This window comes from Cololabis saira, chromosome 22 (assembly GCF_033807715.1).
Source record: "Cololabis saira isolate AMF1-May2022 chromosome 22, fColSai1.1, whole genome shotgun sequence".
NCBI lineage: Eukaryota > Metazoa > Chordata > Actinopteri > Beloniformes > Belonidae > Cololabis > Cololabis saira.
In genome coordinates this window covers 30,251,974-30,269,630 of record NC_084608.1, presented here as the reverse complement: position 1 = coordinate 30,269,630, position 17,657 = coordinate 30,251,974, and the positions used below count along the sequence as shown (strand labels likewise).

Sequence of the window (17,657 nt, the reverse complement as noted above, 5' to 3'; positions counted from 1 at the left end):
CCGATCATACAGAGACTGGACAGCCCCTTAGCAGAGGGCCCCAGACTCCATACTCGCTGACCCCCCACAGAATGGCACGAGGGACACGGTCAAATGCCTTCTCCAGATCCACAAAGCACATGTAGACTGGTTGGGCAAATTCCCATGAACCCTCGAGCACCCTGCGGAGGGTGAAGAGCTGGTCCGGTGTTCACCGACCGGGAAGAAAACCGCATTTTTCCTCCTGAATCCGAGGTTCAACTATCGGCCGTAATCTCCTCTCCAGTACCCTGGCGTAGACTTTCCCGGGGAGGCTGAGAAGTGTGATCCCCCTACAGTTGGAACACACTCTCCGGTCCCCCTTTTTAAAGAGAGGGACCACCACCCCGGTTTGCCACTCCAGCAGTACTGTCCCCTTCCTCCATGCAATGTCGCAGAGGCGTGTCAGCCAAGACAGCCCTACGACATCCAGAGACTTGAGGTACTCAGGGCGAATCTCATCCACCCCCGGTGCCCTGCCACTGAGGAGCTTACGAACTACCTCAGTGACCTCGGCTTGGGTGATGGATGAGCACGCCCCAGAGTCCACACTCTCTGCTTCCTCAGTGGAAGGCATGTCAGTCGGGTTGAGGAGATCCTCAAAGTATTCCTTCCACCGTGCGACAATGTCCCCAGTCGAGGTCAACAGCTCCCCACCCACACCATAAACTGTGCCGGCAGAGTAAATCCAATTTTGATTATTCTGACATCAGACTATAATCTTGGGACCCCCCACCCCCTCCCCCATTAGCCATGCAAATAAAACAACAATATGGCTGCCATTTTCCAAAATGGCTGCAGGCAAAAGACAGTTTATATGGTTTTTGACCTGGATTGTGATTATATAATTAGATTTTTATTGTTTTGGCATCAAGTTATCGCCCCCCCCCCCCTCCCATTTCTGTATCACATTTTTTCTAATCATCACAATTGCAGGCACACGGCACACTGGAGGCCAAAACGGTAGCACTTGCATCTTCCGCAACATTCCCTTTTGCACTTGCACTTCGTGAGTTGTTCACAGCTCTGGGCAATTGGTGGGAGTGTCATCCACACTACTATTTCATTTGTATTGACATCATAGAATTTGTTATGCCAAAACACATGCATTTGGATAAAGAGATCATTAAAATATGTTCAGCAATTAAAGTTCTACACTGACAACCTTGTTTTAGCTTTCATAAGACAGCCATCTTGAAAAACGGCCACCATCTTGGATTTTTAGGTGGCTAACGGGCTTTTTTGCATAAGTAGGTACTAGGCAATGTTCATGCAAAATTTGGTGCTTGTCTCACAAAGTGAACGATTCTCCTAAAAACCTGACTTAATTTCCCTCACTATGCGTCTCTCATAATTAATGAGAGGCTCTTATCATCCAGAAGTTGAATCAACTCGGCGTACGCGTCCGCGTTTTTTTCACCGTCTGCTGCCACCGTGGCCGCGCCGACAGGTTCTCCCAGGACAGTATTCTTTAGTCCTAATAAGCGCAAATGTCCCAACACTTTCGTCTCCCACCAGGGCCGGAGTGGGACTCATTTTCAGCCCTGGAGTTTCATGCCTCAGACCGGCCCACTTTAGATCACGACCTATTATTATTAAAATCATGTAATTATAACCTTAAATGTTAAGTCTACAATAGCGCACTGTTCTGTAAAGCCTTGTAATTCTGTGTATTTTTCTAAAATAATTCAGTGCAAGTAAGAGTTGCTTCACAATGTAGATTTATTTCAACACAACACAACAGAACCTTAACTTTTTTTCTTCAGCATAACAGAAGTTTCAAAGAAACATGGCCAACTCTTATTTACATGTGTACACACACACACACAAACTGATGTCGTCTTTTGTCGTTGTTTGCACTGTATGTTAATATAAAAAAAAAAAAAAAAAAAGAAACATGGCCAACTCTAAAACATTAATAAACGCCTGAGCAGTGCACTGGTCTCTGCGACTTTGTTTATAACGGCATCATTGTCCAAAGACATCAGAATTTCTTTTTCAGTGCACATGAGCATGAATGCCTCAAGTTTCTTCTGGGTCAAAGTGCTCCTGAGTCTGTTTTTTTACAAATTTCACTGTTGAGAAACTTCTCTCACAGGCTACTTGTGTGATGGACAGTGTTAATAGCAACTTGTAGGCCAGTCCAATCACGTGGTAGGCATCAGTTAGCAGATTGTACTGAGAGAGGATGAGATGAACACAAATGACACAGTTTTTACAGGAGGAACAAATTTTGCTCTCTAGTTCAACATCTTGCTGTTCCATGGAAGGATCCTCCTCGCTTCCTTGTGGCATTCCACTAGCTGTCCTGACAGTGTAACCCTCCAGAGGGGACATCTTTAGTCTGTCCCACTGACATGCAAGGCTGTAGAGTTCACTACATAATGTGTCAACTGTAGCCCTATTGTCATATTTAAGCAGACATTTGCTTATTTCTTCCAGAGCCGAGCTGGGGAGTCTATTTTCCCTCACATGAGCAAAGTTTCTGGGGTCTAGACAGGCAAAATCTGAGCAAAGTTTTGCATTGGCAGAAAACCTTCTTTGGATACTGTCTGTCACTGTGTCCACAACTACATTGTGAACTCTGACCTTGAAGTCAGTATCAGCTGATGCTAGCTGCTCATCTTCTGCAAGCTCTCCTGGCATTCTTTTCTTCTTTCTGAACCTTTTCTCAGGAAGGGCAGTCTGCACTGCCAGCTCACACTCCTCCTCCTCTTCCAACTTCCCATTAGCCCACTTCACAAACTCATCAGCTGCACACTTAACTCCTTCAAAGTCCCTCGCACACTCCCTGAGACCCTCCTCTGTCCCCTCAACCAGACGTTGAGCTGTGATGATATCCATTCCCCTTGTCTGTAAGTATTTTGAAAGGGGGGAAGTCTGCTCAAAGATGCGAAGGAAAATTTGAGCAATGAGCACTGTCTCATACCTCAAAAGGCCTTCTATGAATCCCTTTGCCTTGGCCCTCACAGTTGGCTGTTGTGTTCTGTCATCTACAATGGTGTGTAAAGTCATAAGCACTTCAACAAACAAGGCTCCCTGAGGATTCCCAAAGCACCCAAACACTTTACTTAGTGCCTGATCCTTGGCCCACCACCTGGTTGGCCCTATTGGGCACAGTCGTCTGTGATGCTTGTCCTGACTCATCTCTTCCCACCTCTGCATGCGCTTGTATGACTCTCTTAGGAAAACTGCTATATCATTAAGCAGCGAAAAGAGGGATGCACTTTCCACAACACTGCCTGTTGTGTCTGCCAGAACAAGATTCAAAAGATGTGCATAACACCATACATGAATCTGATTGGGGGACTGCTCAGAGAGGAAGGTGGAAAAACCCCGGTACTGTCCCTGCATATTGGCTGCACCATCTGTGGAGTTGCCCACACATGTGCCAATATCAATATTAAGCTCCAGTAGAACCTTTTTCAGGAGCTCTGCAAAATGCTGCCCTGTAGATGACTCACAGTCCACCATAGCAATCAGTCTTTCATGAATGACATCGGTTACATATCTTAGGATGATGGAGCACTGGTCTTTGCTGCTGATGTCTTGTGTGGTGTCAATTTGGACTGAAAACATGCCAGCTTGTCTCACTTCTTCGGCTATAAATGCCTTTATCAGTTGGCTGATGACATCCACAACTTTGTTAAATGTGTCTTTTGACAGCAGTGTAACAAGAGACCCTCTGCCTTTTGCACCAGTTTCATGCTGCTTCTTGCTGTTTTCTATGCAAGTGTTTACATGCTGTTGTAGGCAAATGTCATATCTACTCACGAGTAGAATCAACTCTAAGACGTTGCCATGATTTACAGCAATGTTTTCTAGGCTGTAACCTGCTTCCTCTTTATCTCCCCTGTAGCTAAGGCCACATTTGCCGATGACTTTAATAATGTCGACTATGCGCTCCATCACCTGACGTTTCTGTTTTACTTGCTCAGCACGCAATGACATTTGGTTGCCAGTCAACAGGCTTTTCACATCTGCCTTTTGTACATTCATAAAGTAAGCATCTGCACTATCTCTGTGTGTCTTACTTTTTTCATGTTCCACTATCCTTTGGTGAACGTGTTTCCAGTCCTTCATGCCTCCCTTTATGAAAGGGCCATCACTAACCACAGGTGCAAATGCCAGACAAACAGAACAGTACAGAGACTGATTTTTTTCACAGTAAGTCAGCCACTTACGGTTGGTTCCATCTTTGCTATTGAAAACTTTTGGTATAGCAATATTAGGTGTTTGATGAGGATGATAAGAAAAAAACTTATTTATATCCTGTGACTGAGGGCGAGCAAAGTAATCAAAACTATCAGACTCCTCTTCATCTGTCTCATTCCTAACTTGTGGTTCAGGGTTCTGCTGCTGAGCTGCTGCCTCTGTAATCAGTCCCTGAGTAGACTCTGCTCTCCCTGTCACACTTCCTCCAGTTTCCCTAGACTCGCCTGCACCTGTATCACGATAAAAAATATAAAATGTTTTCACATTTGATGTGGAAAACACATTTTGACTTAACCAATTAAGATATTTTCAACAGCAAAATATGCAGGCTTATTTCATATTACTTTAATCCTATTCCCTTTCAATTGTGGGCTTTGTGTATTTACTATCTTACTTTCAATGATAAAAAATATAACGGATCACTACTATTGTTTGGGCATAGAAAGTGGTTATATTGGAACTAATGCTTGCTTCATCACACACTCTGTTACAACAGCTCACCTGTTCCTTCCATACTGACAGGAGCAATCCCCTCATCGCTACTGGCTCCTGGCTCTGCTTCTGACACTAAATCACATTTTAAAAATGGTCTTAATTCTCAGCACAAATCTCACCTTTTTACAAAGCTTTGTGATCAATTCAGGACAGTTTCACTCAGGGCACTTTGCATATAGAGCAGGTCTACACCATACTCTTCATTATACAGGACTGTCTCAGAAAATTAGAATATTGTGATATTCTGTAATGCAATTAAAAAAACAAAAATGTCATACATTCTGGATTCATTACAAATCAACTGAAATATGCAGACTTTAAGATATACCGGTAAGTGTCAAACTGGAGATAAAAATCAAATGACATCCAGTGATGTCTTATGGAAGCCCATTTCCGCCAGTAAAAGAAAAAAATAAGATGAAATCTTAGCCTTAAAAATTTAAATATCCCCGTTAAGGTAAGTCATAATTATGACATAAAAAGTCATAATTTTGACTTTCTATCTCATAATTTCGACTTTCTATCTCATAATTATGACTTTCTATCTCATAATTTCGACTTTCTATCTCATAATTATGACTTTCTATCTCCTAATTTTGACTTTCTATCTCATAATTATGACTTTCTATCTCCTAATTTCGACTTTCTATCTCATAATTATGACTTTCTATCTCATAATTTTGAGTTTCTATCTCATAAATATGACTTATCGTGGGGATATTTTTGAAACATTATGAAACTTCCACTCTCTCACTCAGAACCATGAACCCCCCGGGACTCTGGGACATGCACAATAGTTCCTAGGTAGCTGTTTTTAACTTGTACAAATGTCATTCTCTATTCTATTCTATTCTATTCTAGCAGAAAACTCCAGGATGTTCATTAAAAGGTGAACATGTCAGAGGAACAACCAGGAACCAACATCATGGATATAATAGAACTTTAAAACACTCACTCATCTCACTCATCTTCTCCCGCTTTATCCGTTACCGGGTCGCGGGGGCAGCAGCCTCAGCAGGGATGCCCAGACTTCCCTCACCCCAGACACCTCCTCCAGCTCTTCCGGGGGGAGTCCGAGGCGTTCCCAGGCCAGCCGAGAGACATAGTCTCTCCAGCGTGTCCTGGGTCTTCCCCGGGGTCTCCTCCCGGTGGGACATGCCTGGAACACCTCCCTAGGGAGGCGTCCAGGAGGCATCCGGTACAGATGCCCAAGCCACCTCAGCTGACTCCTCTCAATGTGGAGGAGTAGCGGCTCGACTCCGAGCTCCTCCCGGGTGACCGAACTCCTCACCCTATCTCTAAGGGAGCGTCCAGCCACCCTGCGGAGGAAACTCATCTCGGCCGCTTGTATCCGCGATCTTGTCCTTTCGGTCACTACCCAAAGTTCATGACCATAGGTGAGGGTAGGGGCGTAGATTGACCGGTAAATCGAGAGCTTCGCCTTTCGACTCAGCTCCCTCTTTACCACGACGGTCCAGTACATCGACCGCATTACTGCGGACGCTGCACCGATCCGCCTGTCAATCTCACGCTCCATTGTTCCCTCACTCGTGAACAAGATCCCGAGATACTTGAACTCCTCCACCTGAGGCAGGACTTCTCCACCCACCCGGAGAAGGCATGCCACCCTTTTCCGGTCGAGAACCATGGCCTCGGTCTTGGAGGTGCTGATTCTCATCCCTGCCGCGTCGCACTCGGCCGCAAACCGCCCCAGCACATGCTGAAGGTCCCGGTCTGATGAAGCCAACAGGACAACATCATCTGCAAAAAGCAGAGATGAAATCCTGAGGTTCCCAAACCGGATCCCCTCCGGCCCCTGGCTGCGCCTAGAAATCCTGTCCATAAAAATTATGAACAGGACCGGTGACAAAGGGCAGCCCTGCCGGAGTCCAACATGCACCGGGAACAAGTCTGACTTACTGCCGGCAATGCGAACCAGACTCCTGCTTCGATCATACAGAGACCGGACAGCCCTTAGTAGAGGGCCCCGGACTCCATACTCACTCAGCACCCCCCACAGAATGGCACGAGGGACACGGTCAAATGCCTTCTCCAGATCCACAAAGCACATGTAGACTGGTTGGGCAAATTCCCATGAACCCTCGAGCACCCTGCGGAGGGTATAGAGCTGGTCCAGTGTTCCACGACCGGGACGAAAACCGCATTGTTCCTCCTGAATCCGAGGTTCGACTATCGGCCGTAATCTCCTCTCCAGTACCCTGGCGTAGACTTTCCCCGGGAGGCTGAGAAGTGTGATCCCCCTGTAGTTGGAACACACTCTCCGGTCCCCCTTTTTAAACAGAGGGACCACCACCCCGGTTTGCCACCCCAGCGGTACTGTCCCCTTCCTCCATGCAATGTCGCACAGGCGTGTCAGCCAAGACAGCCCTACGACATCCAGAGACTTGAGGTACTCAGGGCGAATCTCATCCACCCCCGGTGCCCGGCCACCGAGGAGCTTACGAACCACCTCGGTGACCTCGGCTTGGGTGATGGATGAGCACGCCTCCGAGCCCCAACCCTCTGCTTCCTCAGTGGAAGGCATGTCAGTCGGGTTAAGGAGATCCTCAAAGTATTCCTTCCACCGTCCGACAATGTCCCCAGTCGAGGTCAACAGCTCCCCACCAGCACCATAAATGGTGCCGGCAGAGTACTGCTTCCCCCTTCTGAGGCGCCGAACGGTCCTCCAGAATTTCCTCGAGGCCGACCGAAAGTCCTCCTCCATGGCCTCCCCGAACTCCTCCCAGACCCGAGTTTTTGCCTCCAAGACTGCCCGAGCCGCGGCCCGCTTGGCCTGCCGGTACCTATCTACTGCGTCAGGAGTCCCACCGGCCAACATAGCCCGGTAGGACTCCTTCTTCAGTCTGACGGCATCCTGTACTTCCGGTGTCCACCACCGGGTTCTAGGATTGCCGCCACGACAGGCACCGGAGACCTTGCGTCCGCAGCTTCGAGCTGCCGCGTTGACAATGGAGGCAGAGAACATGGTCCACTCGGACTCGATGTCCCCCGCCTCCCCCGGGATCCGAGAGAAGCTCTCCCGGAGGTGGGAGTTGAAGATGTCCCTGACAGAGGGCTCAGCCAGACGTTCCCAACAGACCCTCACAATCCGTTTGGGTCTGCCCGGTCTGTCCAACCTCCTCCTCCGCCAGCGCATCCAACTCACCACCAGGTGGTGATCAGTTGACAGCTCAGCCCCTCTCTTCACCCGAGTGTCCAAGACATGCGGCCGAAGGTCAGATGAAACGACAACAAAGTCGATCATTGACCTCCGGCCTAGGGTGTCCTGGTGCCACGTGCACTGATGGACACCCTTATGCCTGAACATGGTGTTCGTGATGGACAAACTGTGACTCGCACAGAAGTCCAACAACAAAACACCACTCGGGTTCAGATCGGGGAGGCCGTTCCTCCCAATCACGCCTCTCCAGGTATCACTGTCATTGCCCACGTGAGCGTTGAAGTCCCCCAGTAGAACAATGGAGTCCCCAGTTGGAGCACCATCAAGTACTCCTCCCAGGGACTCCAAGAAGGCCGGGTACTCCCCACTGCTGTTCGGCCCGTAGGCACAAACAACAGTGAGAGACCTATCCCCGACCCGAAGGCGCAGGGAAGCGACCCTCTCGTTCACCGGGGTGAACTCCAACACATGGCGGCTGAGCTGGGGGGCTATAACCAAGCCCACACCAGCCCGCCGCCTCTCACCCTGGGCAACTCCAGAGTAGTGGAGGGTCCAGCCCCCTTCAAGGAGCTGGGTTCCAGAGCCCAAGCTATGTGTGGAGGTGAGCCCGACTATCTCTAGCCGGTATCTCTCAACCTCACGCACAAGCTCCGGCTCCTTCCCCCCCAGCGAGGTGACATTCCATGTCCCCACTGTGAGGGTTGATGTCCAGGGATTGGGTCGTCGAGGCACCCCGCCACGACTGCTACCCAGCCCACAATGCACCGGCCTGCCATGATCCTTCCTGCGGGTGGTGGGCCTACTGGAAGGCGGACCCGCGTCGCCGTTTCGGGCTGAGCCCGGCCGGGTCCCACGGGCAAAGACCCGGCCACCAGGCGCTCGCCTACGAGCCCCGACCCCAGGCCTGGCTCCAGGGCGGGGCCCCGGTGACGCCGATCCGGGCGACGTAACGGTCCTTGATCTTTTCTTCTTCATGGTAGGCTTGTGAACCGCTCTTAGTCTAACTTTAAAACATATTTTATATATAAGTCCAGATACCAGTGATGACCCACATGAACCTGATGACAAAGTTGATATTTGAAGAACTTTCTTTTTGTTCAGATTACAGGACTGCGGTATGTCAAAGATCAGCTGTTCTTCTCTGGGCTCAGCTCTAAAGTCCAACCCCTCCCATCTGGAACATCTGGACCTGAGTCTGAACAACCTGCAGGATTCGGGAGTTAAACATCTGTGGGGTTTCCTGGGGAGTCCAGACTGCAGACTGGAGACTCTGAGGTCAGACATGTTTTAGTTGTGTGTTCAGATGAATCTGATGTGAAAGTTGTGTTGACACTAACCTGCAGACATCAGGCTGATCTCCTGCTGATCCACACTGACCATCAGGCTGATCTCCTGCTGATCCACACTGACCATCTTACTGCTCTGGTTTCTTCTTCTCTGGTGTCTTTGTTCAGATTGCAGGACTGCGGTCTGTCAAAGATCAGCTGTTCTTCTCTGGTCTCGGCTCTGAAGTCCAACCCCTCCCATCTAGAACATCTGGACCTGAGTCTGAACAAGCTCCAGGATTCAGGAGTGAAACATCTGTGTGGTTTTCTGGAGAGTCCAGACTGCAGACTGGAGAATCTGAGGTCAGTTCACAGATTTAAAACATCGTAGACGCTTTGAAAAGTCCGTCCAAACAGATCCTCCACAAACAGAGATGAAACTAAGGAGTGTGCTCAGTCAGAGACGTCTTCAGGAGATTATTCCTGAAAACACCTACAAACTTCTAGAAAGACTTTCTAGTGACTCTGTAACACTCAGTTCCCTTTAGAGGTTAATATAGTATAATTAATTTAATTAAACATGTCCAGAAGTGTATTTCTCTCTTCTCTTCTGGAAGAGATGTGTGATGATTTAAAGTGTAAAAGTTGGAGATGAAGTTTAAAGTGCAGTCTGAGTGGAAGTGTAGGGCCTCTCCAGTGGATGTGACCAGAACGAGGTTCTGACCTGAGTTCTTTGAACCTTCCGAGAACTTGGGGTTCCTTCAATAAAGTCAACAGAATTCACCTGATGTGCAAGCGATCGTTCACCTTTAACTAATATAGTCTTTCACTATGAGGGACTCTTCAATCATGAATTCCTGTTCTTCAACATATAATTACAAGTAATTCAATGTCTCTGAATAATAATAATAATGACTTGGATTTATATAGCGCTCTTCTAGGCACCCAGAGCGCTTTACAGAGATCATTATTCATTCATACACATTCTCACCAGTGGTGGTAAACTACATTTGTAGCCACAGCTGCCCTGCAGACTGACGGAAGCGTGGCTGCCATATCGCGCCTAACGGCCCCTCCGACCACCACCAACATTCATACACATTCATACACATTCACACGGGGCAAGGTGGGTAAGGTGTCTTGCCTAAGGACACTACGACAGCAAACTGGGACAGAGCGGGATTCGAACCGCCGACCTTCCGATAATTGGACGACCCGCTCTACCACCTGAGCTACTGCCGCCCCCTCTGAACTTACTTTTCATTCACTTTTATACTTTATTCCAAATGTTATACTGATATCTTTAAACCATTAAACGCCAAATTACTGCCAATTTGCATTAACTACTTAAATGATCAAAAGTAGTGAATAAACACATGTCGAGAAAATTATAAAACTTTTATTTAAAGAAAACAGAAATAGCAGTTAAATATTGCTTTCAAAACTATTCAGAAACATTTCCAACCATCAGGATGATAAAAGCATTCAGAATGGTCTCCATCAAACTCTAATCCTTTGGGCCCAGATAATTAACTTATAACACTAACTAGAGGTCTACTGAACACTAACTAGAGGTTTACTGAACACTAACTTTTAAAGGTGGAGGTGGTGTCAGCTTCCTGAACCGGAACTGGAAGTTGTTTCCATAGTAACGGTTCCTGGTACCAGAAGACCTGTCCTCTAGATCTTCATGTGGATCATCTAGGAACTACGAGTAAAGCTGTACTCTGAGAACGGAGAACTCTGTTAGGAACATGAGGAACTATCAGGTCCTGCAAATATCGTGGAGTTAGGCCGTTTTGGACTTTATACGTTGTTCTCCACCAGGAAAGGGTGTCGTAGCCTTCTCCAGGTGGGTGGAGAAGTCCTACCTCAGGTGGAGGAGTTCAAGTATCTCGGGGTCTTGTTCACGAGTGAGGGAACGATGGAGCGTGAGATTGACAGACGGATCGGTGCAGCGTCCGCAGTTATGCGGGCGATGTACTGGACCATCGTGGTGAAGAAGGAGCTGAGTCAAAGGCGAAGCTCTCGATTTACCGGTCAATCTACGCCCCTACCCTCACCTATGGTCATGAACTTTGGGTAGTGACCGAAAGGACAAGATCGCGGATACAAGCGGCCGAGATGAGTTTCCTCCGCAGGGTGGCTGGACGCTCCCTTAGAGATGAGTTTCCTCCGCAGGGTGGCTGGACGCTCCCTTAGAGATAGGGTGAGGAGTTCGGTCACCCGGGAGGAGCTCGGAGTCGAGCCGCTGCTCCTTCACATTGAGAGGAGTCAGCTGAGGTGGCTTGGGCATCTGTACCGGATCGTCCTGGACGCCTCCCTAGGGAGGTGTTCCAGACATGTCCCTCCTCCCTAGGGAGGTGTTCCAGGCATGTCCCTTCTCCCTAGGGAGGGGTTCCAGGCATGTCCCTTCTCCCTAGGGAGGGGTTCCAGGCATGTCCCTCCTCCCTAGGGAGGGGTTCCAGGCATGTCCCTCCTCCCTAGGGAGGTGTTCCAGGCATGTCCCTCCTCCCTAGGGAGGTGTTAAAGGCATGTCCCTCCTCCCTAGGAAGGTGTTACAGGCATGTCCCTCCTCCCTAGGGAGGTGTTCCAGGCATGTCCCACCGGGAGGAGACCCCGGGGAAGACCCAGGACATGTTGGAGAGACTATGTCTCTCGGCTGGCCTGGGAACGCCTCGGACTCCCCTCGGAAGGGCTGGAGGAAGAGATGGAGGAAGAGTTGGAGGAAGAGCTGGAGGAAGTGTCTGGGGTGAAGGAAGTCTGGGCATCTCTGCTGAGACTGCTGCCCCCGCGACCCAGGAACGGATAAGTGGAAGAAAATGGATGGCTGGATGGACTTAATACGCAAGTAATAACATATTAATTGGATTCCAAATTTTACGGGGACCAGTGGAGTGAGGCCAACACCGGAGAGATGTGATCTCTCTTCTTGATTTTTCTCAACCAGAGAAAAAACATTTTTGAGTAGTCGGGCCGTGGTCTATCAAACACGTGGATGATTTAGCTCTATTGACGACTGAGGTCAGCTCGGGGAGGTCTACAGGATCGAAGCAGTCTAGAGCAGTGGTTCCCAACCTTTCCCAACTCAGGGCCCACTTTTATGTCTCAAAAATGTCTCCAACCCCATAAATACAAAAGCCATACAATGTGTTCTCAGAGCACTATTTTATTGAAAATTGAACATAAAGGACTGAACTGAATACAGGAGAAACATGTTGGAAGCTCCACAGTCACTAACACAGCACCTGTAACATGTTGCAACACCTTCAGTATTACAGTTTTCAAGGAGCTGTCCACACACACACACACACACACACACACACACACACACACACACACACACACACACACACACACAAACACACGCACACACACACATCAAGGAGCTGTCCATCAGCACCACACAGATGTCAGAAATGACAAGCAAGGGGCTGTCTGTAACAGGCTAATTAACAAATGATTAATGAATAACGGTATCCTTCAACAATGGAAAAATGCATTCTCATAACAATTTGACATCCAATATCAGATCCATACAAAATCCAAATATCAGAAGAAAATCCATTAAATCGATAGGGTTACAAATAAACACAAACCCAATATAAAGATGATGTAAAGATGACCAAGAAGATGTCCAAAAAAATCCCAGCGCCAAGTACTCAGCACTGTACTTTCTCCAACCTCTTCTTTTTTGTTTGACGGCGGGGACATCACCCGTCAATTCACCATCAGTCTCTTGTCTCTTTTTAATTCTCCCTGTTGCTAGCCAGCTATCCATCTTTATATTCCAGTTTCAGGTATCAGCATCAAACGTAAATAAGTCAAGTACAATGCAGTCCTGCTGGAAAGTGGTCCGACCGATGACAACAAAAGTTCCTATCGCTCATTTGCTTGTCACATGTCTAATACTTGAAAGAAAAACAAAACAAAATAATGAAAATAATATTTAAACATTTTTAATATCTTTTTAAACGTAACTGAGTTTTAACATTTAAAACATTATTCTGTATTTTTTTTATATAATTATATCCCCATCCCCACAAAAACCCTACTTTTTTGCAAATGATTTGGGGGCCCACTTGCAATACCTCCGCGGCCCACCAGGGGGCCGCGACCCACAGGTTGGGAATCACTGGTCTAGAGTCAAGTCAGAGCCTAGGGAAGTCGCTAAAGCTGAAGAAACACCCACAGCGGCTACCGGGTCGTCCTGGTTGATTTCTACTCTGATCCTAATATTTTACTGCTAAAGAAGCTCATAAAGTCGTCACTACTGAGAGCTTGGCTCAACAGACTTGTGTCTCTTTGTCAGCCTGGCTACAGCGCTGAACAGACAACGTGGGTTATTTTTATTATCCTCTATCCACGATGAGTAATGAGCTGTTCTAGCTGTGTGAAGGGCTTTTTTTATAGACTAGACTTTTTCCATGCACAATAAGAGTCTACAGACTTACAAGAGAACCCCTTCCTTTCTATTTTACACACTTTTTGTTTCAGTATTTCAGCATTTTCAGTGACATTAACCTTAATAACATCACTTAGTGAACAATACCAAAACATTATTGCTGGTCAAGGACTTCTTAACATTTCAACTTCAGAGCTGTTTTACTATGAACTTATTTACACAAATGTGTTTTCTGAAACATTTATTTCAACACGGTTACGGAAGTCATCAGCTGTTTATTCTTCATTCAGGTTGGAGGGCTGCTGGTTGTCAGAGATCAGCTGTTCTTCTCTGGTCTCAGCTCTGAAGTCCAACCCCTCCCACCTGAAACATCTGGACCTGAGCTGGAACCAACTGCAGGATTCAGGAGTGAAACATCTGTGTGGTTTCCTGGAGAGTCCAGACTGCAGACTGGAGACTCTGAGGTCTGACATGTTTTAGTTGTGTGTTCAGATGAATCTGATGTGAAAGTTGTGTTGACACTAATCTGCAGACATCAGGCTGATCTCCTGCTGATCCACACTGACCATCAGGCTGATCTCCTGCTGATCCACACTGACCATCTTACTGCTCTGGTTTCTCTTCTCTGGTGTCTTTGTGCAGCTTGCAGTGCTGCGGTCTGTCAGAGATCAGCTGTTCTTCTCTGGTCTCAGCTCTGAAGTCCAACCCCTCCCATCTGAAACATCTGGACCTGAGATTCAACAACAAGCTGCAGGCTGCAGATGTGGAGCAGCTGTCTGGTCTGGTGGAGAGTCCAGACTACCAGCTGCAGACTCTCAGGTCGGTTCTGACTGGAGCTTTTGGATTTTCTTGGAGATTTTGGTCTCCTCAAACAGAGAAGACTCCGTCAGTCCAGGTGAAGGTGTTTCAGGTCGTCTGAACCTCCTGCTGGTTTTTGGTCACATTTCATGTGAAACCTGCTGTCTGTTCTGTTAGAACCACACGCACCTCACCGTCACACATGTGTGTTCTGTTAGAACCACACACACCTCACCGTCACACATGTGTGTTCTGTTAGAACCACACACACCTCACCGTCACACATGTGTGTTCTGTTGGAACCACACACACCTCACCGTCACACATGTGTATTCTGTTAGAACCACACACACCTCACCGTCACACATGTGTGTTCTGTTGGAACTAGGGGTGGGACGATACGGGTAAGTCCTGATTCGATACTTTGGCGATATGTGGCCCAGGATATCGATAATATCACGATATTTTCGATATTCGATATATCGATATATCGATATATCGGTAAGAGCGATATATCACGATATATGGGACTGAAAAAGAAAAAATACCTATAAAAAGGAAAACGTCTGTAGTTATGCATTTATTCAATGCCAAAACTTCATACAAGAAAGTGCATTTGTATATTTCCTCACTGTCTCCTAGGCTTGTAAATGTAAACACTGTACAGCTGGACAAATTAAAGTGCATGAACATTAATAACATGTTTTATATAAACCAGGACAGTGCACTGCTTTGTATCTAATACTGAAAAGTCAGTAAGCAACTTAATTTTGCACAGTACCTCACTGCCTCCTAGGGCTGGGTATCTATTCAAATGTCAAGAATTGATCCGATTCTTAAGATTCAGAATCGATTATCACTATCACCATTTGATTCGATTTGATCTGATATTGATGTGGATTAGTGTTATTAAAAAAAATGTTTGCGCTGTTGCCTGAATTATATGACTGTAAAATAACTAGTGAAATAATAATTTCACAAATAATTATTGTGAAATAACTAAGAAATAAATAACTCAAATAGGCTTTTCAATATTCCTTCTTTTCCAATATCCTTTTAGCCTGTCTAATTTATTCTGTCACCACACACAAATATTGCAAGGAAGCATCAGGCATTTTTCACTCATGTCATGACAAACTGTATCTGACAACAGAAGAAACCAAATAAGCTATAATAAATATAAATAATATGAACTTCATTGAACTAATATAACATTTTGAAATTTAAGCTGAAATATCCAAAGCACTGAACACTGGTTTTGCACGGGTGGGCGTGTGTCTGCGTGTGTCCGTTTCCTTGTGTAAAGGCTGATTTATGGTTCCGCGTTACACCAATGCAGATTTACGCCGTAGGGTACGCAGCGACACGCACCGTACTGTACGCGTCGCCGCGTACCCTACGGCGTAGGCTCTGCGTTTGTGTAACGCGGAACCATAAATCAAGCTTAACGTGTCTGGTGATTCAATGATCTGCAAGTTTTCCCAGCACACGGTTGACTGGACACGGAAGGATACGAGCGAGGATCACTTACAGAGTGAAAAGCATAAACGTTACAACACAAAAAGACTGACGATCATTTACTTTAACGGCGTCTGTAGTAGGTGGAATCATTTTGTATTACAGTACGAGCCGCTCTCCTCACGTGGAGCGCAAGCAGGGTCCGTTTACAACGCAGCAGGTTGTCTGTGCGAGCGGAGATTAACGCACATGGCAGTTTAAACACCGGCTCAAACAGCAAGTAACTTCCAGCATTAACAGTGCTGCTCAGCCCGCTGTCTGTACGGAGTAAACTTTGGTTCTGTATTTTCTGAGCTGGTTTCTCAGCGGCCGCTTCCACATGTTTGTTTTGCTCACGAGGGCAGCGGGGGCGGGCGGGGCAGAGCTTGAACAATAGTGCGGTGACAACCGCGTAAACCATTATGTGTGTTGTAATAAAATATCGATATTAGCCGACAGTATATCGATTATTTATTGAAACAGAGAGCACAACAATATATCGAAATATCGATTTTTTTTCCCACCCCTAGTTGGAACCACACACACCTCACTGTCACACATGTCTGTTCCTGCTGTCAGGAAGCAGCTCCAGGTCCAAACAGAACCTGACAGAACCAGACAGAACTGAGTCACATATTCATCTTTAAATCCTCTATGAAAGCTCATCTCTGACGGAGACACAGACCACACACGTCCTGAAGGAAGACGGGTTTCTGCTGACGGCTAACAAACTAACACGTTGTTCAGGTTTCAGGGACTGGGCTGGAATGACGGCTGACCAGGAGTAAAGAACCCTCATCTAAATAATTATTGATCCAAATAGGAATCAGAGGGACCAGGAGAGGGAGATGGGGACCGTGCAGGGACGGGCCACCGGTCCAGAGACCAGGACGGTCTGTAGTTCGGTTAGTGTGAGGCAGAAGACAGATCCAGGAACAGCGGGCCAGGGTCAGAACCCAAGACAGGCAGATAAGCTCAGACAGACGTAGCGATCAGGGCTGGACCTGAAACAGGTCCAAGGACACAGATCCGGTCCAGCATAGCAGTCCCAGGAGAACTGCTGGAGGCCGGTATCTGCAGGGAGACCACAAACCCAATCTGGCAGAGTGAGAGCTGCAGACGGTTTAAATAGAAGAGGAAGAGGTGAGGATGATGAGGGTGATCAGCTGGCAGGAAACTCTTCATCTCCCTCCAGAAGGTTCTTCATGGACCGCTGTAGTCGCTGTGAGGTTTGGGTTTGTCGGTACCGCCGTATCTCTTTACAGCAGACGTTCTCCCCCTGGCTCCGCTGCTGCACATTCACTGCACGTGCACCGTCCCACCTGTGAACATATTGTAAAGTAAAAGTGTTGCTTGAGTCAACAATGGAAGCGTCCAACAGCTCTCTCAGTCAGCAGCTCCCCGGTCCAGAACTCATGAGTGACGTTCAGAAGCTTCCTGCTGCCGTTGTTGTCCTGGTTCTGGAGGAACGGAGACAAACGCTCTTGATAAACTGGTCTCCACGCCAGAACCAGCACCACGCATGTTTTCCCATCAGCCTTTAACACGTGTGGCGTCTGTGGAGGGAGGAAAGCAGAGGCTGCAGAGAGCAGCAGGAGGAAAGAAGCAACAGGAAGTAACATTAGTCTGTCAATCAACACCACTCTGATCATCCCAACCTTTATTCCATGAAAATAGATGTTATCTGTAATAAGTAGATACAGTTGTGATCCAGTGAAACGACCAGCAGCTCTTCCTGCTGCTGCTCCCTCAGACAGTCCACACCAGATCCTGGAGCAGAAGA

The 17,657-nt window shown here is 47.2% G+C and overlaps 1 protein-coding gene across 2 annotated transcripts in view; it reads left to right on the top strand.

The window, feature by feature from the left end:
• Positions 1–17,657, top strand: part of LOC133422948 (NACHT, LRR and PYD domains-containing protein 12-like) — a 229,237-nt gene that overhangs the window by 168,888 nt on the left and 42,692 nt on the right. Inside the window, exons 16-17 of one of the 2 annotated variants that reach the window (XM_061713011.1) lie at positions 13,870–14,043; positions 14,222–14,398. The exons of the other annotated variant lie outside the window; for it this stretch is intronic. Coding sequence (XP_061568995.1) covers positions 13,870–14,043; positions 14,222–14,398 — 351 coding nt within the window. The remainder of the gene's footprint in view (positions 1–13,869; positions 14,044–14,221; positions 14,399–17,657) is intronic. 2 annotated transcript variants of the gene reach the window in all.